This window comes from Anser brachyrhynchus (assembly GCF_964034855.1).
Source record: "Anser brachyrhynchus genome assembly, chromosome: 5".
NCBI lineage: Eukaryota > Metazoa > Chordata > Aves > Anseriformes > Anatidae > Anser > Anser brachyrhynchus.
The window spans coordinates 38,342,931-38,365,558 of record NC_137699.1 but is presented as its reverse complement, the minus strand read 5'-3'; the positions used below and the strand labels follow the sequence as shown (position 1 = coordinate 38,365,558).

The following is a 22,628-nucleotide window of genomic DNA, read 5'->3' as shown; positions in this document are numbered from 1 at the left end:
AAGGGTTAAAATTAGAAACTCTGCTTAAACATTAATGTTATATTGAAATCTTAAATAAAAAATCTCAAAATTACCGTAGACTGAATTCAACCCTTCAAATTCTGACAGAAGTTTATTAAAGCTTCAGCTCAGAATACCCAAGAGGAGCATACAAGCTTTAAGTATTTCAACTGTTCAGGAAGCACTACAGATTCAAGTGGGGAAGACGAAGGTCAATGTACCATCTGGCATCTCTGAAAACACAACCCCAATCCAAGCGGCCGTGCTTTTCAGAAAGAGCTATAATAAAAAAGCATGCAGTTACAGATTAGAAAAAACACAGCAGATCGATAATGTAGCTCATATATATATGTATATCCAAGTGGTCTTGTTTCTGTGTTTACATTCCATTCTTGCCAATGTTAAAAACAGACTCTGTCTTAATTCTTGCTTCTTTCTCTGGCATGAGGAAAAAAGCTGGTGTGTTTTCACCTCTAAAAAGCTAGTAATAAAGGGAGAGCACCACAGCGATTCAATGTTAGCATCCTGGGATGCTTCTCATTCTGTAGAATTTCATGTCTTTTCCCCCCAAGAACCAATTTTGTCTTTTTCCCCTCATTATCACTGCATTATCAATATCATTATAAGTCGGTACAACGATTAACATATGTCTAATGACAGCCAAGGTCCCAAAGGTGACATTTCAACAATAGGGAACAGTAAATACCAGAAAGAGCGTGACTTCAGCATCCTTAGGAACTAGATGCTGCAAGCCAGGGCCTCTAAATAAACAGAAGGATGAAACATGCTTAAGAGATGGCTGACTTCATGAAAAATAAATCAGACAACGTTCACTTTAGCCCAAAGAGCATTCACTTAAAAAAGATGAAGAAATTGATCTCTTTTTTTCTGTAAGAGGTAACATGGAAGTACAAATGCAAAAAAGCAGACTGAAAAAGGAGGAGCAAAAGCATTCCACTTGTACCTCCTGAAGTTTTTCAAACTTAAAATCAAATCACCAATTAACATATTTAGTATTTCTGTAGAAAGAACAGGTATTAGAAATGAGCGTTAGAGAACTTATTGTAAAAGGAAGTTTTATTTTTTGTCCCTTTGTAACGATCAGATTCTTATGAAGCATTTCAACTTCCTGTTGAAGCTGAAGGGAGGTATTTGCAAACAGAAGAACAGATAAATCTTTACCATGCTATTTTGTCAATACATTCTGGTTATCCACCTCTGCATCGGAACCATACATAATGCAAAACAACAGCCTCGCAAGCCCAGTATTCCATTTCTGACAACAGCCAACACTGGAGCGATTCAGAAGACTCTATAAATCTCTCAAAACAAAGCTAATTGCCCAACACCATATCCCAAGAGAAATTTCTTCCCAGCTCTTGACTGCTCAGCTTTGATGCATAGACTAAAAACCAGTATTGTCCTAGCTCGTACAGCTCCTGATACCCTTGCTAATGTCGTTAATCTTTACAGAGCTGTACTACTTACCTCAATCTCATAATTTAAATCCTGCAGTGTAACACGGTGCTGTACACAAGAATTCCTCCTAGCATTAGTATTCCAACCTTCTATTGTTATGCAAGACATCAAAATTGCTCTTTATTGTAAAAGTATGCTGCCAAGTCAATTGCCTTGTAAAGTCACTTCTGCCTTGATTCTCCCCCCATTTTTGAACTTGCTTTTCCACATGATGAAGCAGAACAAGAATTTATTTGGAACCTAGTTAAACTGAAGTTCTTCTGGATTTGATTTTGTAACCAGAGCATATTGGAGAATTCATTCTTTCTTTAGAGGTCTGAGACAGTGCCTGCTGTGATACTCACACTGTCATTCTTCCCCTAGACTCCAAAATCTTGGTGCAGAGAAACAAATCCAAAGTGAGATTAAAAAGGAAAGTAACAGTTTCAAGTCTGTGGATGGCTGTCACCTTAGAATAATATTTGTTTTAGCAACCCCCAGTTAATGAGTAGCCCGTGACTCTATGATAACCATTGTCTTCCTTGGAGATTAAGCTTCTTTTTGGACAGGTTTATCTTACAATACTTTTGCTTTGTGTCCTGTGCACTCCACCCACTTCACTGGTCTCCAGGGATTGTAGAGAAAAGAGCCAGGGGATAGTTCCTGTAAGCAGCCACATTATTATTTCAGTGGAAACACGGATACAGTTTGGATTACTTGTTCCCACAGTTGTTTGGTCCTGCCTTTTTTTTTTTTCAATATAAAAAGTGTATATACTTGGGCATACGCTAGCAAAAGAACAAGGGGAAAGTCAGCCGCTGACTCTGAGAAACTATCTTGGCAACGTCCTTTTGCAACAATGCAATATTTTGCCTCTAACACCAAAGCAAAGATGCATTACCCTTCTTATTTTAGCTAATACAGAATCTACTTTGTTTGTTCAGCAATACCAAGCAGGCAAAGTTAACTATCCCCCCCATCTAGCTAGTAACATTGCATGCACCATTTTTAAAAAATACGGGATTTAGAATAGTGGATAGCAGAATTAAGAGGATTAAGGAAAAAGAATTGCACCTTCACATTTCCCTCTGCTAGGAACAGAAAGCTGCAGGTAGTTTGGTTTGCACACGCAGCCTGGCTCCTCCATTACAAGAGCCTCTGACCTCCTTCAAGACTCACGTACTATTCCATAGCTCGTTTAACAGACACACAGCTGGATTTCTAGAGTACTTTATCAGATTTAGATTGGATGTTAGGAGGAAGTTCTTCACTCAGAGGGCAGTGAGGCCCTGGCACAGATTGCCCAGGGAAGCTGTGGGTGCCCCATCCCTGAATGTGCCCAAGGCCAGGCTGGATGGGACTCGGGGCAGCCTGGGCTGGTGGGAGGTGTCCCTGCCCATGGCAGGGGGCTGGAATTAGATGCGCTGTAAGGTCCTTTCCAACCCAAATCATTCTACAATCAACATAAGAATGAGAGCAAGCATAGAGCAGTTACTAAATTCTAACTTCCAAGGAAACAGCAGAGTACAATTCAGCACAAAGTTGCACACTTCAGCTCAATCACATTTACTTTTCCATCACACTATCAAATCAAGCCCTCGAGGAAAAAAATAAAAGCTTTATTCCCCTCTCACATATTGTGCAGTCCACAAAGGGCACGTTGACTGACTTGGTGGTTGGGTGCCCTCAGGTTCAAATCTCACAGCATTTACGAGACACCTGTGCTTCTCCATCTTTCTTAGCTCTTGAGACTGATCAGCAATATCTCTCAGCCTGACTTGTGATACCATCAAATTGCATATATTGATTTTTGGCACACCTAGGACTAGAACCTTTGTCTGTAAAGCGACAGGCTGAAACCATATCCACATGTTAAAATAAAAGCACGCTAAGCCCATGATTAGACAAATGCATTATATACAAACCATGGGACAGGAACTATTGGCATTAGGATTAAAGGGAAGGCAATAAAGTTCACCGCCACAGGCAACTAAGGAGCCACACCAGACACCAATGCAGACAGCACTCTGTGAAACTCAGGTAGCATGCTGCAAGCATCAATTCTAAAATGGGCACCTGTGACAAATCTGGACACAGACATTTATCTGGAGGAACGATAAATTGCTCCTTTAGGTCAGCGATCCAGGCATGTATGAATTCCCAGGATCCAAGTTTTGTGCTACAGTTCAATTACAGGTAATGATTCTGTGTACGATGCTACTGTACGCAGCATTTTTACAAAACTATCAAGGTCTTTGTGATAATAGAAACTCATTACTATTCCTTTATTATACCCATCTAAGAAGCGATGATGTGCATGCTAGCAAAGCCTTATACACACAAGCACTTTTCTTCCTGTATTTGCTTCCTCTTTACTCAGATTCTATGTGCTTGCTCTAAAAGCAAGTGCTGTTGTTCTTCACACCGTGAACCATTACTCTGGTGATATCCCTCATGCACTCTCAGGCTTGCTTCCTTTTTACTGTTTCTGGTTGTACAAATGCTCTTCTATACAGAAAGTCAAATTAAGTGTAAAGAATGAATTTGAACTGTAGCTGTTAAAACACATTAAAACCTTCATGGAAGTTGTAATTCAGAAGTTAAGCAACCTCCATGCTAGCTTAATTTGCGATGCCCAAAGAAATCTTCAACATCCTTTTATTTGACTTTTCTGACTTGGCTCAGAAACACTCAGGATAGCCACCACACCCTTAACAAGTAGAACCAACGTGTTGCATTGAGGCTGGTTTTGTTACAAAGATACTTCCTTCTCAGGACATTTTTGTCAACTGGAAAATAAGAGACCATTTTTTTAGAACACAATGTATGAAAACAGGAATTTAACACATCTAAGTAATAATGTTTCTTATTCTATTTACTTAAAAAAAAAAGTCTACTCACATTTCTGCTGAAAAAGCAAACCAGCAAGTGACTTCATCCTTCAAGGCAGTGGTTTTACTGCCTGTGTTTCAAGAACTACAGAAAATAAGCCTCCCTTAACAAGATGATTAATTAATTTTAAGTATTCCTAACCAGCCAACCTAATAAGCTTTCACTCCACCTGAAACCAAGATGTACTTGACTTAAACAAGAGCCTTGATTCTCTTAACAATGAGGAGAAAAAGCAAGCCTGTGCACATGTGAATAATATTGTACCCACCTGGAAGGTTATACCTCATACAGCAACAGCTGTGTGCATTTCAGTAGATGACTAGGCACATCCTGCCTGAAACACAAGCATTTTAAAAACAACAAAAATACCCTTACAGAGCAATGCAAAAACCAGAAGGCCACCCTTCTAAAAAGTAAGCCAAGCACACTGCCTATAAGCTTGAAGCCAAATACCTAGCAGAGCGTTACAGGCTCTAACAGAGCATCTCCCCTTTCAAAGAGGAGTTTCCATCGCAGTTCACACCACCTGCTCAAGCCTCAACAGGCTCAAGCGACTCGTGCCACACTCAGCAGGGTGGGGCAGGAGAGAAACCCACACCGCAGACACTCTGGGGCTATCAGAATGCAAACCCAAGGCAGCATTTTGAATAGCACCAATGAATCTAAGCAAAAGCCTGTGCTCTGCCAGACCTTGTAGTAAAAGCCCATCGTATACTTAAAGAGAAACATTAATAAATATATCAGAAATAACTGAAATGTCAGGATGGCCTTCAAAAATTGCTCAAAATCAACAACATCATGATAACCAAATGAGAAAGGAGCAGAATAAGAACTACTGCTACATGCCCATCCACAAGAGGAACACTGCAGAAAGAAACAATACTTCATGCCTGAAAAGCCAGCAGCATAGGGGCACCCAACAAACCCTCTGCCTTGCAAGATTAAGACTACAATTGGGCAAGATCCAGCAAGTGCAATTAGGCTTTCCTATCATTTTTGCTGCTTCTTTTCATCTTTTACCAGCCGAACTTCTTTCAAACCTTCAAGATCAGTTGATGCTGGTTTGAGGAAACGTCACTGCCTTGACAAACAAAAAAGAGACGCAACGAGACCAGTAAGTGTGCCAGGGCTGCAGGTTAGCACACGCACCCCAGCCAGAGATTACAAATAAACCAAGAAAGGGTGGCTCGCAGAACAAAAACTAAGACATGGGAGGGATAAGGCATATCTGAGGATTTTAGATAAACCAGAACATGCGAATACTCCAATTTGTAATCTCGTTGCTATCCTAGAAGAGATTTACATGACCTTAGTAGTGGCAATGGCAGAGCCCACCTGTGGCTTTCTGACTGTAGGCTGGTCAGCTCCTTAAAGATACCAGTCCTTGCTACATCAGCAGGCAAGACTTCCCCAGCCAACACAGAGCTTAGCATTAACCTGGTTTTGCTCAAGACAGTCTATTAACATAAAGAAGCAATACAAGCATACCCCGATGCTGCTTCTTCCTTCCCACAGGACATCTCCTGGTCTAACAGAAGTTCCTAACCCTCAATATGGGCTTGTTCCTCTTATAAGCCATGAGAGGCAGTCGCACACTAGTACTCTGTAAGCCCCAGCAATCATGAAGGCTACAGACCAGAGTCCCAGCAACACCTGCATATCATCAGAGGCAAGATTTACTGGAAAGAGAGCTACTTATTTATCACACCTGACACAAACTTGAAACCGTGGAGTTAACCCTGCAACCTGAGCCCAAGTAGTCTCATCCAGAAAGCAGACACAAAACACCTTGTTGCAAAAAAACAACTCTCTCCAGTTTTATATAGCCTGCTAAGATACATTCTACGGAACAAAGTCTTTCCTGAACAACTCTCTGCTGGTTTAGGAGGCACAATACAAAAGGAATTCTATACTGGGGGATTAAAATTGTGAAATTATGGAGTTCAAAAAAAAAAGCACACAAAACCTTAAAATCAATCTCAAGACTGCCTCTACACAGCCTGCTTCACACACAATCTGTGCTCTATGTATAAATAACCAGGAAACTTCCCAGGTGAAAGTGCCAGCTATCTATACATTTCAGCACAGAGAAGAAACAGCAACGATCCACCGAAGCCAACAATTCTCAGCGCACCCCTTTCTAACCTGCACAGTGAAAATATGCAGCAGAACTTCTAAAGAGCTTGAGTTCAGGCGCCTGGCTCCCTCTGCCTCTGCCCTATCCCCCAAAGCCGTGGGACAGTTGTTAAAAACACACTCTTCTGCATGCTTGCCTTTTAGCTTAATGGATGTACTCGGTGTTCAGAGGAAGAATTTGATCTATGACAGTCATCCCTGTCTTGATTCCAGTTGAAAGACTGACATTCTTCAGGTCTTTGACAAATAATAGGCATCAGAATTTATACATTTCATATTTTTCAGTGCGCCCAATGCCCATGTAGTCCCTCTTTCCACAGTCATGAACAGTTTTGTGAATTGGATGAAGAACCCACACCGTGACTGGTTTCTCTTGGTTGACAGAATAAAAATAATGACTTCAGACAGAACTTCCATTTTTTTTCCTCCAAATGCTAAAATAATAGCTCTGCTGTTCAGCCATTTACAGTTACACTCATCATTCTAACTCCAAAATTAAATTACCTTAAATTATCGCACGTAGCCTCAGGAGCAGGAAAGCTCCTAGAGTGCAACTTTCTGAAGCAGCCAGTGATGAAACAACAGCTCTTCCTTAAGTAGCCCCATTGATGTAACAGCCTTCAGTAATGCTATCAACAACATGATTGCAAAAACAAATAAAATAATTCATTATAAAGTTTCCTACATTGAAGGAGACAGGCAAAATTTCATTTTTATTGCAGAATAAGATCAGTGGAAAAACTGCTAAGGCAGGCATTTAGAAACTGAACCCAGTAAGCAGATTTCGCAGCTTTATCCCTGTTTTTAGAAGGCAGAACATGGGTTAAAAGCGATGCACGAGATTCCTTCAACAGCATTCCACGAGCAGAGAACCGCATTAAAGTTCTTTAATAGGTCAGCAGTGACTGCAGAATATGCAGATCTGACAAGACCGAGTTCAAACTTGTATACACAGCTATCTAAAAACTGCAGCCCCTTATTATTACTCTTTCAAGTATGCTTGCTCCGGGCCCACATCCAGTAGATGTAACAGATGGAAGCTGCCAGTGAAATATGGCAAAGCTACATAGGCCTGCGTGTGAGAACCAGGCTTCCTGAAAATTGCCTTGAAGCAGACTGCTGGATTCAGCCCGACACCCAAACTTCCACTACCTTCACCCCATGGGAGAGCCAGTGCTCTTCAAATTGGGGTTCTTCCACCTGAGGAGTAGATAATAAATGCTGAGTTATATATAACTATCCAGTTCACTGTCTTTATAATTTAGCCATAAAGTGAATGTGCCAACGTAGGACTGCCACTCTGATGGAGCTCTGAGCTCCTTGCTTGCTCCAAGGCACCAGCATAGGCAGAGCATCTCATTTTCACATATTCTGCAGTTCCTCCATACAGTTCAAGCAGAAGGATACATCAGAAAATCACTACTTATTTAGAGTAATTACCACTAATAATCACATTACTTCATGATTACATTCAATTAATTTAAAGCCTTGCCGCCACCAGAAGAGCATCCCTCTTCTTCCCAAAGGTTTGTGCTCCCACCAGCTCCCTAGTGCCATTAACGTTACTCACGCAGCTACACAAACAGGCTACAGGAACTCATTTAGCTGAAAACTAATCTGGAGAGGAAAAACGGGAAGAGGAAAAAAACAAAACAGATTAGTTTTCAGACAGATGAGCATCTTACCCTACCAGCCTTCATGAATAATGATGCCAGCATAAAATCAGAGAAGGTAACATGGAGATATATATGAGGAAGAACTACTGCTACCCTTTGTGAACACTCAACTCTTTTTCCAAGGAAGTCAATTGTTTATTTTACTTTAGGAACCTTGAGACTGATCTATTCTTCTTCCCCCTAAATAAAACCCTTGCTGGAAAAAGGATGCTCTCAAAATCAAACCAGGATTTATGTGCGTTGTACTGACCAAAGGCAAGTAACTGCCTAAGTGATGCAAGTTCTGTGGTTTGCTAAAGTAACACAGGTTTCAAAATGCAGGATTTCTTTGGCATTTTCTCCAACAAATGCAAGATTTCAATAATTAAATATGCTAGGACACTTCCACAAATAGGGCTCTGCAGCATAAAACAAATACCAAAAGATAACCATGGCAGAAAAGCAACACTCTTAGTAATACACCAAAGCCCTTTCAGAACCAGAGACCCATAAGGGTGCAACAGATGTGAGCAGTTTTAATGGCTCTTGGCCAGTACTGATGCCTCTTCTACAACTGAAGAATATGAGTCTCCAGGGATATCAAACAAACAGCACCTTTCCACTACTATACATACACTGTATGAATTTGACAGGTTAATATTTAACAGAGAAACTCTTTTACCTGTGGACTATGTTATGCTAGTTGTTTTGACAGGTAACTACTGGTTTAGCAGACGTATGGCTCGTGGCTGATAAGAGTACATGAAATAATATTGAAGTCTCATTGGCAGACAGTGAGCTGAGCATGAACTGCTCACAGACAGACCTAAGACTTATCTAGGGAAAACAACCTGGAATCCCACAGGTAACGAGGTTACACCTATAAATAGGAGTAAATAAGGAACACGTGAACATTTCCTGCCCAATGGGACTGGACACGTCTGTTTTACTGGTTCCGAGCTACTTTCAGCTCTTTCAAAGCAGGGAAAACAGCCCACAAAGCCAGGAATTTGCAGGGCATGCAAAGCAGAGGAAACACCTGTCGTGAGGTCAGTGGAACAGCAGAATAGCTTTACACAGTGCAGCTGGGATAGGTGGGAGGTTGCAGCAGAGTTTCTAGGGGAAAAGACTGCCTTATAAAGGCAGGAGACCTTCTTACTGGAGAGGACCGAAGGGGGAAGCATTCCTCATGGCTGCAGCAGCTGAAGAACTTCCAGCATTCTTCCTTTTTATAGCAACATTTGCTATAATTAGGAAGTTTCAAGCAGTACCTAGAATGAAAATGATCAGCTACCTTCATACATAAAGGTCTGTTAGGCACAGACAGCAGCGCTCTTCTTGCTTCAACTGCATTACATAGCAGCCAAGCTAGCAGCTAAGCAAACAGCCTAATTTCTCACTGCTCCCGCTACAAGATTCATTCCTTACAATTAATACATCCCGTTCAAAAACAAAGATTTAGCCTAACAGCTGTAAATTAGCATATGGGATTTTTTTTTTCTGTCTCAGAACTACAACACTAGTGTGTTTTTTCTCCTCTAGTCCTCAGCTGTTTCAGCTCAGTGCTAGGACTTCTCTGCATAACAATATCACTCATATTTCACCGGCGTGTGTCTTGAACTGGACAGTGTCCTAAGGCCTTATGAGGAAGTTTCTTAAAGACACTGCCATAAAAGCAGTATGGGAGACAGCAAAACAGCAGTGTTCATGTTGTTTTTCTTCTACCCTTCAAAATCATTGTTGGGATAATGCTGCAAAATCCTGTATCCAAAAAAAGAGTGGAAAATCTGCTAGTTTTATTTTAGGGACCTGACAATTACACCTAAATGAAATAAATGCAATGACACACAGGCCTTCTGTACAAGAAGAATCTGCCAGTGTGCAGACCTAAAGAAGTTCTCCTGTGTTGTTAAAAATCTTTAGCATAGCACATACTCTAATAGATTCAATTTGCACAGCTACGGTACAGTCTCTACAGAACACACTTCCCAGTTACCTGTCCTGGTGAGATGAAGACTATACTAGGTAGCATATCTGTGGCGTTTGCAATGGATTGACTGACATGAGAACATAAATTTGCAAGTGTGAAGGCCGTTATTATATTGAATTAAACATTTTTCAGTAAACAGCTGCATCCATTCGCTGGACAGAGCACCTGAGCAGACTGAAGATGCTTGTGCTGTCTTCAGGCACAAATATTCCCACCAGGAGTTTGCTTCTTTCTTCCATCTGCATTTTTCTGATCTTCCTAGGCCATTGCTTTTCTTACTGTGCTCAAAGCTAAAGATATGGGAGCAGTTTGGCCAGGATATGAGAAAAAGATAACCCTCAATCATTTTTAAGCCCTCCTTTCCAAGTCACCAGGACAACATATGGAGGAACAGATAACTGTGCAGTGAATGGTATGACACTATGGGTAGCTGACAGCATGGGTAGCATGGGCTACAGCTTAAAAACCAAAGACAGGACAAATCCCTGTTGCATACAGCCCCTTCCCTTTTACTCCACTCCCCACTAAGTAAGGGGGAAGGAGCTGTGGGTCATTGTCAAGTCACCATAAAGCACAGAAAGGCAGACAGATAATGCACTGGAGTGGGAGCACGCTAACTTTACAATTTATTTTCTTAGTGTCTTAAATCCCCTTCCCCCAGAGCTGGACACCCTGCTGTCCAAAAGAAAAAAAGTTACTGTTAAAATAGTTGTTATACAATAGAAGTTCGGCTATTTTTAGTAAGCTGCTAGGTGCTGCAGCTACCTCAGAAAGTCCTGAGTACCACAGTGAAACCAAGCCATACGGATAAAGATGCTGGCACTTACTGGTACCAGAACCACCTGTAAAAGCACTGGACACTGCAGCCCACGAGTACAAAAGATCTTACTCTGATCCCAGAATAACACAGTCCTCTGATGCAGGTGAAATAGTGATATACCAACAACACAAAATAACCTTCGCTAAAGAGTTCAGAGGGGCAACATTTCACTTCTGGAGGATGCAAAGGTTGCCTTGTGCTCAGAGGTGTTCAGGTAAGGATTGAGAAGGAATGCCATCAGCTTTTTGAAACAGAAGCTGGCTTGCAAAGCAAAAAATGCAAGATCATTCTCCCCTCCACGTTTTCTTCACCAACAGTCCCTTTCCATAGGGCTGGTCTAAATGCTGAAGGCTTTTCCAGTAGCCTAAACTGGAAGAGAGTGTCTTCTGCAGTTTAAGATGCATCTATTAAAGTCTTTTGCCATCACAACTATGCTGACCTCTTACAGTTCTCATGGTTGCAGTTATAGTACAGATGTAGCCCAAAGTGTCTCATGTTTAACAGACAATTGTTAGTAAAATACCCTGCCTCTCTCCTCTGTTATAAAAGTTCAAAAAAAAAAAACTACAGTACACAATCTTTCTTTGATTAGGAAAAGCGTGTTATAGCATTAGACAACAGTTGAAGATTAACTAAGGCCACATCAGGTTTACTAGTACCATTAATATACTTTTCCCTTGTAATTGTGAAATTTAAAACCAAATTATGAGATTTCAGTTTCCTAGCTGAAGGAACAATGCCTGTCTTTGTTGCTCCAGTGAACTTCAAGAGCAGATCAATGCTATTTGTAATACAAAGTTCGGAATTTCAAAGTGTAACATAGACCTTTCAGATGCTGGTGACCAAAACAACTAAGCAACAGTGACTTTCAGGCTAAATTGCATTAGAAAATATTTTCTATGTACAACAAAAGTAGAAAAATAAAAAAGGCTCTTTTTTTTTTTTTTCATTTGAGAATGCACTGAAGAGACCATGGGCTTTCCTCAGCAGCAGTACTAAGGCCGTGCTCAGGAGAAGGGTAAAAGACACTAACCAACCACAGAGAAGACTTGGGGATTATTTTGATGCTAAGCTGAGGACGTACTGTGACGTGCCAACAGCTCGGTTTGTTCAGCTTCCTTCCCTACAACTTGACTGGATTTTGAAGCACTTGGCCGAGCAGAAGGCAGCACCCAGAGAAGTTTTTCTGTGTGACCACGTAAGCCTATAGCTGTTTGTTAATCCCCAATAAATTCACCATTGTTCATAAGCTCCAGCTTCCGTTTTTGTGTATTAAGCACTCGGAGGCGATCAGAGACACTCGGGCTGCTGCCCTTAGCAATATGATTAGGACTTACCCTTCCCCCTCCCCAAGAGGGCACAAGCGAAGGGGAGGACCAGCAAGGACTAAAGCAGATCGCACTCTAAATCTTCTATAGGATAAATGTGACACGAGCTTGAAGGGTAGAGATCTAGAACAGAAGCAACTGTTACTGTTGCCTAATTTAACACACTTGCACTTGGAGGTTAAGGTGTCGGTAATATGCAGTTAAAAAACAGAGGGTGTTTCTCATACTGAATGCTAAGAAAGTCCAGCTGATAACGTGAGGCATACAAGGAGGGTTCTTGTGAGCAAGCACACATGAAGCTGTAATCACAAAGCAGCATGTTACCAGAGCAGTACAAAACAATAAAGATCAAGGTACTTCGTTAGTGACAATACTCATCCAGGAGAGAGTGACAAGCCCAAGGAGCAGACCAATGCAATTTGCTCTCCAGAGGAACAGCAAGAAACGGCCACAGACTGAGAGGTTACTGGGAGCAACCTGTTTTCCTGCGATCCCTGCAGGTTTTTCTGCAGCCCTTCCCTTCCCACACAAGGGCCGGGAACAGCTGAAGTTTTCGCTGAAGAAAGGCTGAGCGAGCAACATGACCCAAGCTTCAGCCAGGATAGAGTAATGCCCTCAGTTTTTCTCCACAAACAACAGAAGGATGTTTGCATTTAGACACACGTGCTACCAGCAGCACTAATTTGGGCAGGGTAAGAAAAGGTCTGTCAGGCCTCCCTCCTCTCTCCCCTTCAAAATATCAAGGCTTTGCTTTCCTGCTATGTCCCTCCGCAAAAAATCCCCACAAATACATCTCAGATTTAAAGGAGAAAACCTCAAGCACTGCACTTGCTTTGGTGAGGCAAGAAACATACCAGGAAATAGCTGAGAACAAGCGCGTAATGTACAAGTGACTCAGGATCCATTCCCATTACAATGGGGAAAACAGGCAAGCCTTTTTCCACACGTGGATGGATCCACCCACTCTGGGTAAAAAAAAAAACACGGCATGAATGCCAATTTTTTCACAGCAGCTTCAAGAAGCCCACAGTATTTCTCATAAGGAAACATTTTATTGACAGTTTGGCTCAAGTCGGTTTTGATTCTTTTCTGCTTTACAATGTAATTGACACAGAGTAAGTAGACCGCGTAACTGAGACGGTTTGAGTCATCCAAACGTCTTGCACAAGTACTGCGTTCAACTCCTCTGTAATTGCAGTGGACCTTTGACACTTCAGCTTTTACTTTTACAAAGTAAATGAAACAGACCACCTGTGCCGTGTGGTAGTTACCAAAAATAGCAAAACAAGCTCGTCGTTTACACGAATATTTTCACTAAGACCACGTAAAAATAGCGTAGGCCAGAGGGCCGCGACACAAGCGCTGCGGTGTACGGCATGCCGAGCCTCTCACACATCTCAAATGCTGCATTTCTGCTGCTCTGCGGGCCGGAGGACAGCCCTGCCATCAACATCTACCCCGCTGACACCGAGCACTCACCCCATTAAACTGGGGGAACGCACTTCCAGTAAAGCCTAGCTGGTATTGCTGCCTCAAGAGCCGGTCACATCTCGTTTGAAGGTAATTAACGAGTGCCGTACTTTCACTGGTGTTCAGCTGCAGGCAAGAGGCAACACACACCATCTTCCTAACACGCCAGGCCTAGCAACTGTGACAAAATAGGTTTTTACCTCCTATTGCAGGCACATCACATAACCTAGGCCATAAAGACCACTTTCGGGCACAGGATCAAACTACCGTAAAGAAAGAACGAAGGGCAGTGAGCTCCGCCGAAATGCTACTTTTGCTGAAGCATAAACTTGCTGCTCATGCAATTTTGGAGCGAAATTATTCACAGTTCACCCAAGCACAGGTCACCAGCAACCAAGTTTATCCTCCCTTATACGCTGATAGTGCATTGGGTCACTCTCAGCAGCTGCACCACCCTCTCCCGTACTGAGGTTTTCAATCCTAAAACCGGCAGCAAAGTGCTTTCTACCTCCTGTCTCTAAGCAATTAGCACCATTAATCCCAGGCCATCCGAGCCCCCTGGCGTGGCTCTGATTTGGCTTTAATCTCTGCTGAGGTCTCTTCTTCCTCCCCACAGAAAGCCACTTAAACCTTGGCAAGCCTCTAGGCTGAAAACAACCTTATGCTGCGGCAATCGCTGAACCGGTAGGAAGCGGGGAGACCCGCGACGCCTGGCCTTCCTACTCCCCCCGAAAAAGGGATGAAAAGTCACTCTTTCAGCCAGCAACCACTCGAGAGACGAGGTGAGGTCTCCTCCACACCTCTTCCTCCCCTCAAGCTCCGCGGGGCTACCCCGGAGAAGCCGCCCTGCCCCTGCTCCGGCGGCGCCTTCTCACGCTCCCTCCCCGCGCCCCGGCAGGACGCAGCCCCGGCTGCCACCCCCACCGCACGCAGCCCGCCCGGCAGCCGCTCCGCTCCCCGCCCCGCCGTGCCTCCTGGCAGCCTCCTCGGGGGGCGTCCAGAGGGGGCGCGCGGCGAGGCTGGCCCCAGAGGGGGAGCCCAAAAGGGGGGTGCCCCCAAAGGGCTTCCCAAACGGGGTGCCCCCCCCCAAAAGCGGTCCCAAGTGGGGGGTGCCCCAAAAAGTGGGTTTCCCCAAAGGGGGTGCCCAAAATGGGGTGCCCAAAAGGGGGCCGTCCCCAAAGGGGGTGCCCCCCCCCCAAAAAAAAGAGGGGTGTACCCCAAAAAGGAGGGGGATCCTCCCCGCGCCTCGCCCTCGCCCCACTCACCCCATGAGCCAGTCCATGGCTGGGTCCCGCCGCCCCGGGAGGCTCCCCTGGGCCGCCGCCTCCCTCTCACCGCCGGCTCATGGGGTCCCCGCGGGGCCTGGCCGCGGCTCGGGGCCGCCCTCGGCGCTGGCTCCCGGCCGCGCTCCGGCTCCGTCCCGCGGCGCCCGCGTCCCCTCCGCGCCGCCACTCGCGCACCGGGGCGGCCGGAAGTAAACACACGGCGCTGGCACCGCCCCGCCGCCAACCCGGAAGCGCCCCCTCCTCCATTTTTGCCTCCAGCCCGGCCCCCCGGGGGCACGCTGGGAAATGTAGTCCCGCTCCCCCCCCCCCCCCCCCCCCCCCCCCAAGCCATTTGCAAAATGGGAAGGATGTCCTCCTCTGGACAGATCTGCTGGGGGTGTCCACACGCTTTGGACACCTGTTACCAAAAAACTGTGTTATGGGTGGTTGATAGTTACATCCTAGGACTCTCTGCAAGCTCATTCGTGCTTGAGATCACCAGGTTTCTGAGGGAAGCACCGTCTTTTGGAGGCTGCTTGAGGATCAACAATACTGTGACACTGTATTTTGGAATGAACTCCCCAGTGAAATTTGCTGGGAATCCCTTTTCACAGCACATACGTGTTTTATTTTGCCACTCTCCTATAATACAACTTCACACTGAGAATTATTTGGGTATCCAGTAATGTAATATAAAAGAAAACGGAAGACCAGAACTTAAAAATACGTGTTGTATGTGTTCAGGTTGAATATTTTTCTTTAATGCCTACACTTTTTAATCCTTTATACTTTTAGCTACCCTTGCACATACAGAATGTACCAGAGAGCAGGAAAGAGGTCTCACACTAGCAAAGCCCCACACACTTTATGGAGTTTTTGGGACAAAGATTTTTTACAATGTTTAAAACACCAGATCAAACCATCTGCAGAAAATAATTATCCTTTATGCAGACACTTGATCCAGTCATTATCTGCAAACATTAGAGAACAGATGTCCCTCATTTGAATTATGTTTTCTTGTTGCCCTTTGTTAGGAGCACTTTTGGCAGGGCATTTAAGGATGAGCTCTATCCAATTTTACTGTGGGGTGCATTGTACCCAGGGTAGGGTGTTCAGTCATATGACACACATCTTAAAGCAGAGATGACTTCTAATACAATGAGTTTGTCATGTCACATTAGCTGTTTTCCTCCTGATTGTATCAAGAAAAACATACAGCAACTGGCACTGGGAGAATTACTGGTGCAAAAGCAACTCAGGAAACTGACAGCTATTTTATTAATATTTTGTAACGTACTTTGCAGTGTCACAAGGCATTTATGTATATCTCTCTTAAAATGATTATTTTATAATTTCAGTTGTCAAGTTGATACTGCAGACAATATAGCTACTGCTTTTTGCCTTCTCCCCTCAGCCATTGGAAACCTTAGAAATCCCTCTGGCAGAGCCACTATTTCACATTCTTCCCTGCTGAGACATCTCTCCATCAGCATCTCTGAAGAGCAGAGGATGTGTCAATCCAATAGCAGTCTCCAGTGGTTGTCCTGTAATTCTCCTTCTGTTTCTAAACCCTCCGAAAAATGCATTGCAGCCTTTATTTGTTTGACAATAGCAAGCCTACCAGGCTGTAGGGCTCTTTTGTGCCAGACCCTATGCACGTCTTAGCAAAAGGTTGGTCCTTTTCAGGGCAACAGGCTTGCAAGAGTCTGCATGACTTGAATATAAGATGCTTTACAAGAGACAATGCTTGACATACAGATGTGGTAGGAAGGGAAGTTACAGGATAGCTTGGATGTAGGGCTATCCCGGTCTACCAGAGAGCTCTTTTAGGTCCCATAACCCCTGAAGAGAGGTCCTGCAGTCCCCAACCTGGCTCTGGGTGTCTGAGAGCTGCCTTGGAATAGCCACTCTGAACGTTTCCTTCCTTATTGTTCCCTCACGCAGTTCTCATGACCAGATTTGTACAAAACAGTACATCTGATAGTAGTGCAGACAAAGTCTGTCGTATATAGCCGATATTCATATTGTCTTTCCAGTTGGCTTCTTTGCCCAGCCAGTAATAAAGCAGTGCTGCAAGGGACAAATGGCTTTGAGGAAGTAATCAAGGCACCAGGCTCTCTGCAACTGTCTTTACTGCCTCGGATTTTATTGACATTGCCTCCTGCAGCAGGAACAGCGCAAGGCACAGGTGGGCAAACATCGACTTAGGCTGCAGAGCACTAAGGAGTGGAAGTGAACTTTGCTCCCTTGCTGGCATATTGCATCAGAAACACCTGTCCCTCCTCCACATCCCACTATTTGGTGTGGGGCCAAGGGGCCTCAGAGCTGATACCTCGACAAGAGCAACAGAGCAAAGAAGCCAAATGGTTTCAGGAGCTTTGCACGGTCCCTTTTCTCTCCCTAAGTGTGGCTGTGGTTATGGTTAAGGAGCAGGAGAAAACATTGATGTATCAGTTTTCTCTTCTTGATTTGAGGCAACATCATTCCCAGGGAGCTCAGCTTATTCTGGGCAGCTGAGAAGCCTCGGCAAGCAGAGAAATGTGAATTGATTTGCCTGGCTGAAGGGTTTCTAGTGCACAGGGATACTGTGCAGAAGAGAATCAGAGAAGGTGATGGCTGCCCTGACACAGAGGGAGCAAAGCATCCTTCAGCAGGCTGGAAATCTGCTGCTCAGATCCAGACCTTCAGCTACAGAAGGAACTACACATTCAGTGAAAGATGTGACAGACTGATGGACTTGGGATCAAAATGGTGTGTTTGTGAAGTTCTAAATGCAGCACTGGCTCTTTAAGTCAAAAACATCCACATATTCCTTCCCTGGAACAAAATGTCTTTGTCCCTGTGCATGAAACATGTTATGGTTCAAATTCCTGCAGAGCCACTAGAAAAAGCAAAGTGCATGAGTCTGACAGCGTGGGCCTGCCTGCAATGTGATCGTTAATCATGCTGGATATTAATAACAGCATCTCTTCTTGGTTGGAACATTTGATTTTTTCATAAATAAACACCGTGAGTGGTTATAAATATTGATTGCTGCCAATAATAGTAAGACATTTTAGATATTGTCTTGCAACTAGGCTATCAACCATGCTGAGGACCAGACTGAAAAAAAAAAAAAAAAGGTATATTGAACCCAACTAGCTAGGAAACACAGCTTGTGTTTAGATGCCTAAGAGAGGGCTGAAGCTCTGGGGAGGCGTGCTGAAAATCTGTGCTTGGGTGTCTGCATTTCCAGAGATGCTGACGAGAGTAAATCTCCAGATAAAAATGTTCTCAATCTCCCAGTCACAGGAGAAAAGAAATATTGGATGTTTCCTCTTTTACTGAACAACTTATGAGTGGATGTTAAAGCACGAGACTAGTGGTGACTGAGCTTTATTTCCCCCCACACACACTAATTGAGTATTATTGAGCAATACCTTCCTAATGACTCAGTTTCCACATCTGGAAAATAAAAGAAATACTTCCCTCTACATCAAAAGTCTTGCGAGAAATGATGGTAAATGCTCTGAAACCTTCATTGCTTAGGAGTGCTCAAAATTAAGTAGGTATCACTGTTCTTCCTACTGAGGGATAATGGCCATTTGTGAGAAAACAAAATTATGTTGAAGTGAATGGTAGCTAAAAGTTTGAATTACAGCTATGAAGCTTGGTAAATCCCGACGCCCACCATGAGGCTGCTCTGGACCACGGTGTGGGGAGAGCTCTGTAAGCCTGATGAACACAGGTTTCCTCTTGGCCCTGTGCTGGTGCTACCACGGCGTTGTGGGCAAACCATGCCACGCTCTCATTTAGCCCGACCAGCATCAATCAAATTGAATATTCACTCAGAAAGGAGCAGCAGGATTGGCACATCAGATCCCATACATCTTGCTGTAGGTGATGTTGCTTTTCCTCACTGATAAGCTCTTCCCTAAGTGTATCCTAACCACCTGCCTGTCTCAGAGCAGAGAAAGGGGCAGGAGGAGGGGAACAGGGGATCCGTTTTCATACTGGGAGGAGAATATCCACTTGTGGGCTGCCTGCAAGGACAAGGTGGTGCACAGAAGTGGAAGGCAGGGATCACCCGTCTCCACTGGTTGTGCAGGAAGATGGAGACGCTGCCAAAAATCGCATTACTTTCCTAATGCTGCATCTCTCTCCCACATGGCAAAATTCCCCCTAGGCCTCTACCTCAAAAAAACCAACCAACCAACCAACCAAAAAACCATGAACACAACAAAACAAACCCAGCAGGCAGCAGAGGAATGGGCTGAAGAATTTATTTAAGTCAGTTATTTGGATGCTTTTAAGCAAGCATCCTTAGCTATTATTTGCAGAGGCACAGGACAACTTTCTGGCTCCTGGAAGGAGCACGGTGTGAGGGCTGGTGCTGTGTCCCCCCCATCTGCACCTGCTTCTTCTGCAGGGTAAGGTTTATCCCTGCAGAAGCCCCAGATTTGCAAGCTGTGGGGACAGCAAAGCTCCTGTGCCGGAACCTGGCCTTCGTTCCTGGTGGTCTGAGAGTCAGGATGGGGGCTCAGCATCGTGCCAGTGCCATCCAGCCCAGTGCAGGATTGGTGCCCGCGGTACAAATGAGGCCTCCCATGCCCGCATGGAAAGATTCCCAGCCCCCAGCGATTACAAAGGGTGCCTGGCAGAACAGGAGTCTGTTTGTCTGCCTTGCTCTGCACAAACAGTTGCTTCTGTAAATACGTCTCACATGAGCAATTAGCCCCGACAGTGACGAGGTCCCATCTCTGCCGAGCGGTTCAGGGAAGCTGCTCTTTTGCTGGCATTGAAGACGAGCTCAAACAGCCAACTGTCCCCAGCCTGCCACCCTCCTGGGGAGACCATAGGTCTGCAAAATGTCCCCTTTCTGCTCCAGAGCTCGGTGCCTCAGTGTGACATGTGTGATGTGACCGTTCTCAAAGCAGCCCCCAGGTGATGATAAGGCAGCGCCGAGCATGGGGCTGCTCAGGGAAGGGGCACACATGGCTCTTCAGCTCCTCTGACACCCTGGGGGCAGGGAGAAGTTATTTTAAGGCCACAGGAAAGATTATGCTGTGAAATTGAAGCTGTCTCCCACCGTGCTTGGAAAGCACCCAGCCCGGCTCAGCAGCCACGCGTATCACTGACTAAATGCAATTGTAATGATTTCTCCTTGCCCTCCTCCCCAGCCTTCCTCATCTTGCTGGCATTTTTCTCCTCTCTCATCTTGCGCAATTAAAACGCAAAGCCAACCCAGGAAAAGCAGTAATCAGTTATTATCTGTGCATATTTGCAATGCCAGGTAAAGACCTCAGCTGGACGGCAGTGCCAGGCTCTGGCCGTTGCAAACCACAGCCTGCCTCAAAGAGAATTATTAATTCAAAACCCTGGGACATGCTGGCCCCGTGTCTGGAGGGGAGATGTCAGACGTGATGAGAGCACTGCAAGCAGCGTGCCCTGATGCACAACCCTCCTCTCCTTGTACTGTACGCCATGCTAAAAACAAAAAGGGAAGAAGCAGGGGGAGGTGGCCGGGAGCTCACCCCAAACCGGAGCTCTCTAGGACTGTCTGAGCACATCCCGCATCCCACATCGCTGAGAAAGGGAGCTTTTGCTAACACTGCTGCTCTTTCATTTCTGCCCGGCTTGATCTCCGTTCCTCTTTTCTAAATCTTTCCAGTAGCAAACACCTGTTTTGGGGAAACTGAGGCCGAAATGCTCCTAAACTGCTATCACTTGCTCCTATACTGGTATTACTGGAGTCCAGCTGCAAGAGTACACGCTGTCTTGCAAGACTGGTGCAAAACCCACTAAAAACAGTGACACGGGTGCTTGCTAACATCATTGGCAACAACAGAAAAGCCACATTTGCTTTACTATGCTAGAAAAATCTCTTCACTTGGTCTTTTTTGGAAGTGGGCGAGATGGAGCAAGAAGACAGCGTGGTCCCTGGTGCAAACCTGCGCTCCTCAGGGCTTGGCTTCCACAGAAGACTCAATGGCACCATCTGATGGCCATCAGAAGAGCAGGAGCCCTTCCTGCGGCCGCGGGAGGAAGATTTCTGCCAGGGTCGCTCTCAAGCAATAGCACGGTTTCTAGCTGGGGCAGATGGGGCGGTGGGCCTGGCAGAGGGAAGTTCAGGATTTGGGAGGGGTGAGGAGGGTTTGGTGTTTGGAAGGTGGCTGTGTGAGGCCCTCTTCATGCGGGTGGTTTTGTCCTGGGCCAAGACCGGCAGGGATTCGTTTGGTAAGTCACATTTCATTGATTTTTCTATGTATAGGAAGTGTTGATTTCTCCAGCAAATGCAGTACATGAAGGTCAGGTTTATTTCATGTCTAGTTTGTAGCATCAGCAATGGAAGGTGACCTGTCCTCTTCCTCCTTGGACTCAGAGCTGTGAGGGCAATAAGTGCCAGGAGTCAGCTAAATTCTGGCCCCCGCATGCAATTATGTGCTAATGTGCATGAAATGCAGGCGGGTAGGATGACGGCAAGACCTCTTTGTCCAGGGCAAGTTCCTCAGATGTAATGGGATCCAGTGGTGCCATGAGAGAATTGCCACCTAGAGCAGATGCCACGGGTCATTGCCTTAGGGCTGTCATTCGTACATGTGAGATCAGCTGAAATAAGTCCTTGGAGTTTATCTTCGCAGGGGTACAGAAATCCACCTGTTGGTCCTTCTGGAAGATCAAGCATCTGCTCCTGCATCCCATCTGCAAACCAGAGCCGTGGGAGCAATTTTTAAAGGAAAAACTCTGGTTTTGAGCATGGAGATTTCCTCTGTCCACTCCGCAGGCTGTTGTCTACAAGTCCACCCCAAAAATGAGAGACTTCCCCATGCGAGCCCAAACCTGCCTCCAGGGAGAAACCACAGCTATGATTCAAGGAGCAGTGTGAAGGTGACTGGTGCCAGGTACGAGGTTTTCTCCCTCGTGGACAGTCACCCCTTCCCGGGAGGTTTTCTCCCTTGTGGGCAGTTGCGCCTTGCCATGATGCAAGCATCACAGCTCTCCTGCTCAGGGCACTGTGGGCTTCTTTGGCTGCCTGCTTCTTATTGTGGTTGTTGTCAAAGTCTGCTTCCTGGGTGGAGCTGATGGATGCAAGGGAGGGCTTGATCTCGGTCTGCTTCTGGCAGCTGGCAGAGCACTAATGTTTGCAAGGCTCATTAGTCATTTATGAAGCATACCCAGGCACCTGAAAGTCTTCCTGGGGATGCGGGGGGAGTGAGGTAGCCCATTTGGTAAGGGGCCAGGCTGCAAACTGTTTGTGTCATACCAAGGCAAGGAGCCCTGGTTCCTGGCTGTAGCTCTACCAGCCTCTTTTGACCACCTTGTTGTTCCTCATGGTGCCACCTGGCTGCTTGTGCAAGGTGGACCTGAACAGATGGGAGAAACAGCCTTTGGGGTGCAGAGTGGGGTTATTTACTCTGGCACAGTGCTGGCAGCATTCACAAAACTCCTGTGTGCAAGGCAAAAGTCCCCGCAAACAGGGCAAGGCTGGGCCCCTGTCTGTTCTCCAAGGGAGAGTGCCCAGGTAGGACGAGAAGTAGCAGCATCCCCTGCCCTGCTGCCTCCCCCTCACCTCAGAAGCGTTTCCCTTCAGAGGCAGTAGAACGCTGCTGAGTTGACCATTACCATAAGCAAGTG

At 45.3% G+C, this 22,628-nt stretch overlaps 1 protein-coding gene across 2 annotated transcripts in view; it reads right to left on the bottom strand.

The window, feature by feature from the left end:
• Positions 1 to 15,230, bottom strand: part of MOB2 (MOB kinase activator 2) — a 112,523-nt gene extending 97,293 nt beyond the window's left edge. Inside the window, exon 1 of one of the 2 annotated variants that reach the window (XM_080596120.1) lies at positions 15,015 to 15,230. In XM_080596120.1, coding sequence (XP_080452246.1) covers positions 15,015 to 15,031 — 17 coding nt within the window. In that variant the 5' untranslated portion in view covers positions 15,032 to 15,230. Of the gene's footprint in view, positions 1 to 4,359; positions 4,379 to 15,014 lie in introns of those variants that run through there. The other variant, XM_080596121.1, reaches the window with a different exon arrangement.
• Positions 15,231 to 22,628: the final 7,398 nt, after the last annotated feature.